Source organism: Pyrus communis, chromosome 17 (assembly GCF_041283825.1).
Source record: "Pyrus communis isolate YQ-2024b chromosome 17, ASM4128382v1, whole genome shotgun sequence".
NCBI lineage: Eukaryota > Viridiplantae > Streptophyta > Magnoliopsida > Rosales > Rosaceae > Pyrus > Pyrus communis.
The window spans coordinates 6,947,944-6,960,952 of record NC_142581.1 but is presented as its reverse complement, the minus strand read 5'-3'; the positions used below and the strand labels follow the sequence as shown (position 1 = coordinate 6,960,952).

At 35.2% G+C, this 13,009-nt stretch overlaps 1 protein-coding gene across 1 annotated transcript; it reads left to right on the top strand.

Annotated features, from left to right (window-relative positions):
- Positions 1-3,338: 3,338 nt before the first annotated feature.
- Positions 3,339-9,301, top strand: LOC137708583 (lysM domain receptor-like kinase 3). The gene is made up of 12 exons (XM_068447695.2): positions 3,339-4,089; positions 5,247-5,280; positions 5,399-5,403; positions 5,509-5,667; positions 6,234-6,424; positions 6,626-6,715; positions 7,387-7,480; positions 7,555-7,706; positions 7,787-7,878; positions 8,404-8,542; positions 8,685-8,780; positions 8,869-9,301. The coding sequence occupies exons 1-12, from the start codon at positions 3,480-3,482 to the stop codon at positions 9,031-9,033; spliced, it is 1,827 nt and encodes a 608-aa protein (XP_068303796.2). The 5' UTR covers positions 3,339-3,479; the 3' UTR covers positions 9,034-9,301.
- Positions 9,302-13,009: the final 3,708 nt, after the last annotated feature.

The following is a 13,009-nucleotide window of genomic DNA, read 5'->3' as shown; positions in this document are numbered from 1 at the left end:
GAGATTAGTTTGTTTGGAACTTGGAAGTGCGACAATAGAAGCAATCCAAGTTTGAATCTCTGTGAACTTCAAAAGAATTGAGCTTTTAACTGTCTCATGATCGATTTATGCGACCAGAGTTATGTATTTTTTTTATAATGTACACAAATTTTGGATTGCTCGAGGGCAAATAATAGGAGGAGAAACTTATCAACATATCAAACAAACAAAAATTGTAAATATCTCTTGGCTAATTGGTAGAGTGGACCATTTCTGGTCTTACTATCCAACTTGATTGCTGGTCTATTTGTTCACCATAAATTATTACCTCAAAGCCTACTGATTGCGGTACCAAAAATTGACCTTCGAGCCACTAAGGGCCTCTTGCATTTTACAATAATACGGCATAAGCTGCATGTAGTTTTAACCTATGCCATCATTCATATTTGTCTTGAACCCAAAATCCCATCGAAACTTTAACCAAATGTCAATCGTAGGGCCAATTGGGTATTTGAGTTATATACGCAATATAATTGCACATACTTAAATATAGTTGACCATACATAGTTAAATATAGTTTATGAGGTGTTTAGTTAGACCAACTTTTGCTTGGTTGTTTTTATCCCAATTTCGTAAACATCGAACCCCACACACAAGCCAAAAACTAAAAATACGCCCGAAAACAGAAGTAAAATCTTAAGAGTACTGCAACTGATAAACGACCTAGATTCATTTCACTAATAACTCCTAGGGATAAGCAACGATTATGGCAGGTGGGTAACTGCGGTTATTTATTCATAAATGTTTATATTCATACCCGTATAACCGTTTACCCGTTGGGTAATTACAGAAACGGTTATCCCCATACCTATAACCGTTTATAAACAGTTAACCATACCTAGAATCATGTACCCATTTAACCATAACTATTTACCCGTTTACCCATTTTTGAACCCGTTTATCCTTGTTTTACCCATCTAATTATCCTTTTTTTTTTCACCCATCTACATATTTTGTTTTAACAATTTGAAAATTACAAAAGAATTTTTTTTCGTAATATTCGTTTTCTGACAATTAAACACCGTTACAGGTACATTTTAGCATGCATTTTTCCTATTTTAATCATTTAAGTCCTCATACAATTCCAAAAATTGAAATAATAGTTTACCACGATATTTTTCTGCTACACTCAAGCAAGTCTTTAATTATAATCCATATGATTACTAAGTAATGCTTCTAAAAACAAAAGGTAGTCATTATCTTGAATACTAGATAATTCAAAGCTCCAAAATATTTCAAAACTAACACTTTCAAACACTAATGCTTTAGCACGTTCAACATGAGGAGTAGAGTTTGAATCTGGTTCAATAGTAAAAATTAAAATTAGGCTAAAATAGTAAATATTTGAACATATACATAATTTATATGAAAGTTTGCATATATTAAATTAAATGGGTAAATGGATACCCGTTATAACAGTGGGTAATACCCATAACCGCCTATTTAAATTTCATGGATAAACGGTAACACCCATAACCGTAATCGTGAACTTTAAATGGATGGGTAACCACGGTTACCCAAACCCATGTGTATTTTGCCTATCTCTAATAACTCCACATGCAAAGAGAACACCAAATCACTACAATTACAAGAGTAAATTGTAGTAAAAGTTCCTCAACTTTAATCAAACTGGAGTAATGGTCCTTCAACTAAAAATCTATTACCATTGATCCCTCAACTTATAAAAATGTGTAGCTATGGTCCTTTTTGTAAACTTCGTCAGAATTTTGTCAAAATAAGTTATGTTGGAATGCTAAAACTGGGGTCTCTCAACTCATTAAAACGTGTAGCTATGGTCATTTTCGTCAACTTCGTCAGAATTTTGTCAAAATGATTTATGTTGGAATGACCACTGCTACAATGGGGTTAGAGTTGAGGTACCATTACTCAAATTTGGGTTAAGGTTGAGGGACCAAAGGTAATAGATTTTTGGTTGAGGGATCATAGTTGCACATTTTGATGAGTTGAGAGGCCAATGATAATGAATTTTTAGTTAAGGGACCATTATTCCAATTGAGTTAAAGTTAAAGGATCATTGCTACAATTTACTCACAATTACAATAAGCTTAGTAGAGTGAGTGCCAAAAAGTGTGTAAAACACTCTTAGTGCAGTGAAAGTTGTAGACTACTTTTCCCAAAATTTGCGGCATGACATAAAAACATAAAACGTGCATGGAGGAGTAAGTTGTGTGCTTAGTTACCAATTCGGAGATCTACATTATGGTTGGCAGAAGGGGATTTGGAGGAAAGCAAGGGAGTAAGATGGAAATGGGAAGTTGATGGGGGAGGAGAGATTGTGGCTAGGAGTAGGGGGGTTTCAATTTAGGATTTGGGCTTTAAAAACAGTAGGTGAGGAGGAGGGTAACAAAGAGAAAAAGACGACCATGAATGCCGAGAAAGCATGTCGTACTCTCAAACCGAGGTTAGAAGAGGGCAGAAGAGGGTGAAAGTTAAAGAAAAGACATAACTTTTATCTTATTGACCTCACATGATTTGCATTGCCTCGGACAATAACGTTATTTAGACTACCATTTCTCTTTTAGTATTCTTTATTGTTTTAGGAATTGTTCGGAATTATGGAAACTCGCATGATTGATCAAAAAGTTAGATTTTTCCTTAAAAAATAAGTATAGAGTAACTTTGCTCACATACCTCTTCTTCCAGACACAACCATGTGTGTTTAGATTGATTCTTTCATCATCGATACATAAAGTACGTAAATACAAAAAATATTGATAAAAAATACTTCAATACAACACAAAAATTAAGAAGCATGAATAAACATTCTTAATGGCTCAAACTGAAATGGTTGCAGTTTTTGTATACAATTCTATTGAAGTTTATAAATTTAATCATTTTGGGATGGATGTATTTGGGTTGTCAAGCATTAGAGACATTGTTTATGTTCATGCCAGCATGTCATCCGGGAAACATTGCTGGATTTTTGCAATTTTTAAGGAAAAGGAAGAACAAGAAGTAGAATTGTACGACAATGCGCTTCAGGATTCTTTCACAAACGACAAGTCCCACAGCGTCGTAGCAGCCTCTCATTCATCGGACTGCCGCCGTCGCGTAAACTCGGAGGCCGTGTTCCGCACGGTCGTTTGACTCAGTCATCAGTCACTCTCTCCAGAAACAATCAACTCAAAACCGCGGGAACCCTTTCACTTTCACTGTTAAGCAAAGTCACAGACGCTAAGTACGACGATTATTTCATCCAAGTAAATTTTTAATCTTAAACTAATCATCTGCCTAATCATTTCCCAGCAGCTAATCCAATCAAAACTTCAAATGACTGAGTCAACGGTCCAAAACCCCCTTCAAAGCTTCCATCTTTCTCTCTGTTCATACAATTCCTGTACAATTCCGATCCGAAACCAAAAACCCAGTTCATAAAATTGGTTTCTGCGACTTGGGTTTTCGATTTCGGATCGACCCAGATGAGCTTTCGAATCGGGTTAGGGTTCTTGGTGCTGGTTTCCCTCTGTTTTACGGTGAAATCCCAGTGCGGCAAGAGCTGCGGCGCTCTAGCTTCTTACTACGTATGGCAGGACTCTAATCTCACTTTCATCGGCGAAGTCATGAGTACGACCGCCGTCATTATCGCCAACTACAACAAGGACAAGGTTCCCAGCGAAGACAGCGTCATTTCCGGCACCAGGGTCAATGTTCCATTCACCTGCGGCTGCATCAATGGCGACTTCCAAGGCCATATGTTCCAGTGGGACGTCCATCAAGGCGACACGTACAACCTGATTGCGAAGACATACTATTCTAATTTGACGACGGTGGAGGACCTGGAGTGGTTCAATAGCTATGATCCTAATAATATACCCGTTAATCGTACAGTGAATGCTACTGTGAATTGTACGTGTGGGAATAGCGCGATTTCGAAGAATTATGGTTTGTTTATTACTTATCCTCTGCGTCCGGACGACAGTTTGGCATCGATTGCGCAGACGGAGCAGCTGGATCAGACTTTGCTGCAGAACTATAATCCTGGTGTGAATTTTAGCCAAGGGAGCGGTTTCGTGTATATTCCGGGCAAAGGTTTGGGCTTTTGTTCTTGATGGGATTGTTTGTGCTTTGAAGTTTGAATTGTTAAGAAATAAGAACTGATGCAGACATTTAAGTATCTTGCTGAATTTGCATAATTGTTAAAATCAAATGCATATTGTTCAAGAGTTGAAATCTTGTTATTTGATTAGGTAGAGGCTTATGAAGGATGTATATGCTAATGAATACTAATAAGGGAGTAGTTTCGTGTATATATCCGGGGAAAGGAACCATTTTTCGACCAAGATGAGAGTTTCGATGCTTACATGTATCTAACTTAATATGCAGAATTGGTAAAATGGAAGGCATTTAGTTGTTTTGGAGTTGAACATCTCATTATTGATTTGGTAGAAGCTTATGTATGTGTTAGTGAGTACTAATTTGAGCATGTTGTGGATTAGTGATTGCATTTTATTACTAAGTTTAGATGCTTTGATCCATATTGCAATGTTAATGACTACAGCTGGAATGATGCCACCAGAAGGAAAGGTTGCATAAATTGCATTAGAAGGTTCTTGTTTAGGAAGTGACAGACGTAAATTAGTGGAAAAGGAAGCTTCAATTGTGAAGTTGAAATCCCATAGCAAAAGTTTGTGTTGAACTTAAGAATGTGGGATCTTGCAGATTTTTTTCTGGATACCAGCGTAGGCCAGATAATTGATTTTCTGTAATTTCAACAAGACATCTTTAGTTGTTATTCATAATACTTGTTAGTGTATGTTACAATGTTTATAAAGTGCTAGGCAGTGCAATGCCTTTCCTGTGGTTATGGATCCGGGGGGCATCTTGTGAGTGATGTACTGAACTGGTCAATTGAACAATAATACAGTAACTATCTTCTTTTAAGATCTCAATTAACGATAAACTTTTTAGATGAATCATCATCTTGTTTTACTATTTTATTGTCCATTTCTGTTATTGATATTCCTTGAAGCATGTGCGAAAATGCTAGCGAAGACAATGAGTTGTTTCAATTCTATGTTGTTTCTGAGTTTTTCCTGTGGTAATAAATGAAATATCACGAATCTTTATTGGATATCCAGTTTTTTAGGGTATTATGAAGCATTGCTCTACTTTTTCAATATAGTTTTAGAAGAGGTTATATTTTCAACTTTCCTCACCTAAGTCCTTGTTTCTTTTTCGTCATGCAGATCAAAACGGAAACTATTTGTCTTTGACGTCAAGGTAGCTTCTGCTAACTCAATACATTAGTTAAACCAACATTCCATCTTGTTTTCACTTTTTGTGTCTTCTGAAAATTGTTAATATTTATGAGCTTTGTTTCTTTTTGTTCTTTTTGCAGTTCAGGTGATATGACCGTCCCCTAAAATTGGTTTCATGTTCAGATGCGAGTGTGTGATGATGATTTGAAACTCAACGCTACTTGGAGCTCATATTTTTCTTTTGTATAAGCAGGACTGAAAGTTGGAGCCATTGCTGGCATATCTGTGGGAGTAATTGCTGGAGTGCTGCTATTGGCTGGTGGTGTATATTTTGGTTTTTTCCGAAAGAACAAGGTGGATACGAATTTGCTCCTAGCAGGATCTGAAGATCAATCTCAAAATGGGCGTTGTAAGTTACTCCTCTCGTTTTTTATTCCAGATATTTGTGAACGGAAGAGTTCCAGACTTTTTTGGGTTTTAACTTTTAAATCTATTTACCTTGATTCTTTGCAGTAACACCTGTTAGAGTAGCTGACTAAGATCCTTACTTTAAGATTTATCCTTCTCATTTAGCATTATTCTTTATAAACAGGAGGGTTTTCCTTCTACCCCCCCCCCCCCCCCCCAAACAAAAAAAAAGGTTTCTTCAGCACTTTTCCAAATGACTGCTGCTAATATAATTGTTAGTTGTTCAATGTTGTTGAAGAAATTGGAAATTTTTCTATGTCTCATATCATTACCACCGATAATTTGCTCTTGGAAATCCCATTAATCCAGCCCTGGTCATTTTGTTGCTCTATTTTGTTAATAACAACTGTTGTGAAGTGTCACAAAACTGCCATGTATTTTCCGCTCTTTCTTGCACTTATTTGAACATTCATTGTATTTTACTAGTTCTTGCCCTCAAATGATCTAAGATTTTTGCACCAAATGGATATTTGACATGACTTCATTGATATTTTCTTCTTGGTCTAGCTCTTGGGATTACCCCTGATAAACCTGAAGAGTCAAATGCTGCTGGTCGAGGCCTAACAGGCATTTCTGTGGACAAATCAGTGGAGTTCTCATATGAAGAACTTGCAAGGGCTACTGATAACTTCAGCCTGGCTAATAAGATTGGACAAGGAGGTTTTGGGGCTGTTTACTATGCAGAATTGAGAGGCGAGGTTTGTTTTCTTTAACATTTTCATGATTTCGATGCTTCCCTTCTCTTTTCTGACCTTTCTGTCCTTCAACCAAATGAAGTTTGAGTTATTTTATCGTCCTGCTGCATGAGTGTTTAGTGTTTGCAGACCATGCTTTGGTTTATTTTGTAATTATTTATTTCTTCTTCTAGAAATCTCACTCCTATAATTCTCTCTGTGCAGAAAGCTGCAATCAAGAAGATGGATATGCAAGCATCAAAAGAATTTTTGGCCGAGTTAAATGTTTTGACACGTGTCCATCACTTGAATCTGGTAATGAACTTATCTTTTCAACACTGACAATATATATGAATTTTGATTAAGAACTATAAAGTAACTGATGTTTTCTTTTCATTAACAATTTCCTCCACATAGTATCTTAGCATATTTTTGAAAGAATTTCGGGAATCAACGAGAAGGGCCATTGTTCATGTCTACTTTTCTGAGATAGAGTTACTAGGCCAGTAGGCCTACTTAAGCATGCGATTAAAGAATTTTATTTTATGTAATTACTAGAAAGACATCTGCACTAAGAAACAGGATGTTATAAGATAAGCGTTTCAGTACATAAGTGCCGGGATGAATATGTTTTGTTATTTATACGGGTATACCTAACTCCTACTTTGAATTCATAGTGATACTATTATGAATGAATTTGGGGAGACGTCATTGGTGCTCCAAAAAAGTCATGTGCACACTTTGCAAGTGTATTTTTGTTTTTAAATATAGAAACTTTGGAGTGCATGATGACTTTTTTGGAGTGCCAATAACAGCACCCAAAAATGTTCCCTGAGAAGAATGTTCATGTTCTAGCTGTCTCTATAATCTAGTCGTGAGGATCTACCAGTAATAGCGTACTCTGTACTAGTTTGTATTTGTTAACCATTGCGCAACTGATCTTTAAGATGCGTAATTATCTCTAAGCTTCTGAACGATCAATGCAGGTGCGCTTGATTGGTTATTGTGTTGAAGGCTCTCTTTTCCTAGTCTATGAATACATTGAGAATGGAAACTTAAGCCAACATCTGCGCGGTTCAGGTTAGGCTGTGCTTGATGAGTATTTAAGTACTTCCATATGCAAGAGATTGGTAATAACACTTTAAGTTATCCAGGGAGGGACCCGCTACCGTGGTCTAATAGAGTGCAGATTGCCCTAGATTCAGCAAGAGGTCTTGAATACATTCATGAACATACTGTTCCTGTTTATATCCACCGCGATATCAAATCAGCCAATATATTGATAGACAAGAATTTCCATGCCAAGGTTACTTTAGCGCCTCTGTTTCCAATATGAACCATTGAAATCTTGTATTGTTCCAATGAAATTCCCCGTTTTCAATGCAGGTTGCAGATTTTGGGTTAACTAAACTGACTGAAGTTGGAAGTACATCACTCCCCACACGTCTTGTGGGAACATTTGGATATATGCCGCCGGAGTAAGTATTTTTTCAAATTATTGCTTTTAGCGTTTTATCTGTTACTTGGCTACCAATAACAGATTAACTGACACACCCCGATCCCGATGTCCGGGGGACACCAGGATGGTCACGTGCTGGCCGACACCCGAAGGTGACGCAAGCCATTTATGAATGCAAATGCTCTGAACATGCCATGCATTATCTTTGTGAATTCATTGTTGGCAATTGAATATTATTTATGTCACATTCTTTTGTCTTGCTACAAATTAGGTGCATGTTCTCAGCATTTGCATTCATAAATGGCTTGCGTCACCTACGAGTGTCGGCTAGCACGTGACCATCCTGATGTCCCTCCCCCGGACATCGGGATCGGGGCATGTCATTAACCTTTGTTGCATCCTGCTGGAAGGACCTATTGTAAGCTCAATAAGTTGATTGCATAACTTATTTAGCCATCATCCCGACCAATAAGCTGATGGCGGAAGGGGACTGAATATTTTGTCTTTGTGCATATGGATTAACTCCTAACATGGTCGCGTGCAGATATGCTCAATACGGTGAAGTTTCTCCCAAAGTAGATGTTTATGCTTTCGGAGTTGTCATTTATGAATTGATCTCTGCCAAAGAAGCTGTTGTAAAAGCGGATGGCTCTAGTTCCGAATCAAGAGGCCTTGTTGGTTTGGTTGGTTTTCTCACCATCTTTATACTTAAATAAGCCAATTTTTGCTTTCATCAAGTTTATGTTGGGTTTCTATCTTGCCATTACACAACAGCCTCTCGGAAAGCACTCGAGCATACTTTTATTGTAATTTTATTTTTCGCAGTTTGAGGAGGTCCTCAATCAGCCCGATGCCGAAGACCTTCGAAAATTGGTTGACCCTAACCTTGGAGACAACTATCCGCTTGATTCAGTGCGCAAGGTGAAAAAACTTCTGAGACCAAAACACATTATGATATATCTCAAGATATCACTCTAAACATAGTTATGGTGGGTTTTTTTTGGTGCAGATGGCCCAACTCGCCAAAGCGTGCACGCACGAAAACAAAGATCTCCGTCCAAGTATGCGATCGATCGTGGTGGCGTTGATGACGCTTTCATCCTCAACTGAGGATTGGGATGTCGGATCTTTCTATGAAAATCAAGCTCTTGTCAATCTGATGTCCGGAAGGTAGAATCAGGCGAGTGCAAAATCTGCAACGTTACATGTGCTTAGGAAGTTTCTTTTGTTGTGATCATACCGAACATGAAGACATTAAAGACATTGTACAAGTCGTATAATTGAGCATTGTGGGAGTCCTGTAAATTGTGTGTGCATATATAAATATCAATTAGTGTATCAAATGAGGTGAGAGCGTATTGCTTTCTATCTATGTATCTTGGGTTCTAGTGGATAGTATATTGGGTTTCCATGCATTCCGGATTTAAAATTCTCTGTCCCTACCCACTTGTCTTATTTCTCCACTTCTTTCAACTAGTGTAAATGGTCGTGATAAATGCGAATGAGGTAGATGGGCTTAATAGCACTCACGGAAAATCATGAATTATATATAAAATTTTTATCGAATCATGAAATTGCAATTCACAATTTAAAAAGTCATCATGCACTCTTCTTTAATTAAAAAAAAAAAAAACAAATAAAAAAGAATTGTATGAAGTGTATGATCAATTTTTTAGAGTGACATTTCTGTAATGAAAAAGTGATAATTTTTCATCAATTTCCATTTCAAGAATTGTGTGATTGGTTCTAGACAGGGACATCAAAGAAAGCAGAACGAAGGGGGAAAAATGGATCACTCATTTTCCGATTGTTAGTGTAAAATTGGCAGTTTTTAACATAATGTCCGAGTCTGTAATGTCTTAGACTAATACATGTTTTTGGTTGTAGCTATTAAGTCCAAGTTTGTTTTACGTGTTCACGGTCACAAAAATATCAAACATTTTAGAGACAATCCACTTAAATAAGTTCAGCTAAGTTTTTCTTCAATAGACTATTTAGTTTTGGGTTAAATATTGAGTTGTATTTTTTATTATGACAAGAGCGTTGGTCTTATTTGTATAACTAATTATGCTTTAGTTAAAGCCATATTTTTAAGTAAACATAAAACCCTAATTTTGCCGCATGATTGACAATGTCTAATGGGGTTTAACCCTTATCATAACTCATCTGTTCATGTGATTAGGGTTTATCTTAATTTTAATCAACGTTTTTAATTCTTTTTGTTTTTGCATGCTTATCTGGTTGTACCTGTCCTATATACAGTAGGGTTTGGTGCTGCTACTGCACGAGGGATTGAGGCGTCAAAATATATTTGTGTGTGAGATTTGTGGCCATCTAGGTTCAATCTTTTCAATACTCTTTTGCTGTGATTGTGCATTTAGCCTTGAATATATATAATAGCTTAAAGCAGCCGCATACATTGAGTATGAGTTTATTAATTTGTAGCTATCCCATGCATTGAGTGTATGTGTATATTGAAAGAAAAATCTGATAGCAAGCCATTATAAAAATGCTTCATTTTCATAATTGATTGATTTTCAACAAATATTTCATTTCATACATTCTACATGATCTTGTTAGTATGTTGCAAAGTTCGAGAAAGAAATGATTGACGACTGAGTTAGTGTTTTGCCACTTATATTCGAAAACTAAAAAGAGATCGAGTAGCAAAACACGGAAAAAAAACTACATACCAGTATGTGTATCTAGTTGATGAGTTTTGTCAGTCTTTCTGTACTCATTTCTCTTAGCAGTGGCTTGCGAGTCTGAAGATTTTTCAGTAGTGAGCTTTGTCTCGTTAAATTCTACATCATGTGTGTACGTTTTATTTATCTTTTTAACTGCATATGTGTACAATAGTTTGATATGTAAATTGTAATGTGGATATGAAAATTAAATTTAATTTGAATTTTAAGTTGAAGTTTATTCACCCCTATTAAGTTAAACTAGTATGTATAGAACTTTTCCCCTTGCCTGTTGTGTGCCAAGGAAAGATATGAAAGCCATCAGATATCCTGGGAAACCAAGATTGTTTATAGACGAAATCAAAGAACTTTTTCTTGTTAATGGTTGTAGGGTTTGTTTTTTTCTTCTTCTTTTTGGTGGTTCGGGGATATTTCTGTGTACCTCTGCAGTCTGCATGCTATGCCTTTGATATTTAGTTTTTTTTTAAGTTGCCTTTGATATTAGTTGGGTGAGTTTAAATTAGAGGAAATGAAAGACAATATATAAATATTTGGTTACAGACTTACAAATTTTAGATTGAACAAATTAAAGGTTGATATATAAATATTAAATATAAATAATGAAACAAGTGCGTGAAATTTTAGTAATGTTAAATAGATTAAATTTTTAATCAAGTTTGTATCATATGATTTGTCATCAATAGAAAATAAGCACGTTAATTAAAACTAAATAATAATATATACAATCATCAACAATAGCATTATAAGTTTATAAAATTTAGTTTAAAAAATTGATCTCTCTAGTATAATATTTTTTACCAATACTTGATTCAATCTACAACAAAGAGATTTTTCAATCTTCCGAAGCACAAACAAGTACAGTATATGTCATAACACAAGCGAAGAAACACTAAGAAATATATTTCACTTTTCACTCGTTCCATAACATGTAGTATACCAATTCACAGAAAAAATATCTCCATCTTAATTTCAAAAATTAAAATTCTCAATGTTACATGATGCGATGGTTATGTCGCCGCAATCTATTCTCTTCTTTGTTGGATTCTGTAACATAGTAGATTTTTTTCTGTGAATTTTCTAATAGGTTCGACCGTTAAATCAGATAAATTGAAGAATATCAAATCATATAAATTAATAAGAATGATAGATAAAGTAAAACGAAGTACGTAGCATCCCTTTCCAATATACAACCACGCAGTATTCAAACCAAATGCTAGGCTGAAAAGCAAAAGTTAAAGGGACAAAATCGATCTATTTTCCAGAAGCAACCTGCGTAATGATGTCTTTGACTACCCAAGACACACATCAAAATCGATGAATATACAATCTTTGGCTCCAAGCAACCTGACGTTCTTTCGAGAAATTTTTTTCTATATATTTTTTCTAGAATTTTCCACTGGGACTGTAAAATTCCTAGAAAAACATGCCACGCATCAATGTCAGTGGAAAATTCTAGAAAATTTTGTTTTCTTATGCCATAAGACTTCTGATTTGACCGACGACATGAGGCAATGGCCATCGATATTTGCTCTTTTTGTATACTTTCAGGGGTCCAGACTATTTTATTGTTTGAACCAAAAATGAAAAAGACTATTTTCTTGTGGCCGATAAATCAAAAAGAGAAATGGTATCAATATTTTTTTGAAAATAAAACTTTTTATAAACGTTATGTTACTTTATATTTTTTGTATAATATTTTATAATATTAATATAAAAATTAAAATTTTTAGACTTTTTATGTAGGTAATGTTATATTAAAAATTTTAAACCAAATGATATGATTATAAATAATTAGATTATTAATTAAGTATCACTAACGTACTTATCTTTTATTAGCTACACATCATTTGATTTGTAATTTAATTTAAAATTTTAACCATCTAGTATTATTATTTTGTGTGATTTAACAATTTAATTTTTCAACCGTGCTATATCTGACTTGCTGGCATATCATGGGACATTTTTAAAGATTTAACCATTAATCCAGCCCACTTAAATTTATGTAAACAATTTTGGGGCAATGAATCCATGTAATATCCAGCTTGATAATGTCATAATTCCAAGTTTGGTTACCAAAAACAATGAATGTGATTCACCTACTAAAATAACCTAGTGTCATACACTGATGATGTTATTTCTAAAAATTCTTGCTTAGGCGTTAGGTGCTGATCATAGTCTTGATTAATCCCTAAACATGTAAAAATTAAGAAATGACTCATAGACCTGCCTAGGCACCCGCCTAGCTAGCCACGTCATCAATAAAAAATAAGTACGCTTAATTATATCAAATTTGCAAACTATGTGATAATGTCATCAATAGAAAATAAGCACATTCATAAAAAATTAAGTAAGAATCTAACCATTAACATCCACGTCATATAATTTACAAAATATGTTTTAAATAGATGATCTCCCAATATTACCCTTATTCTCATGTTAAATCAA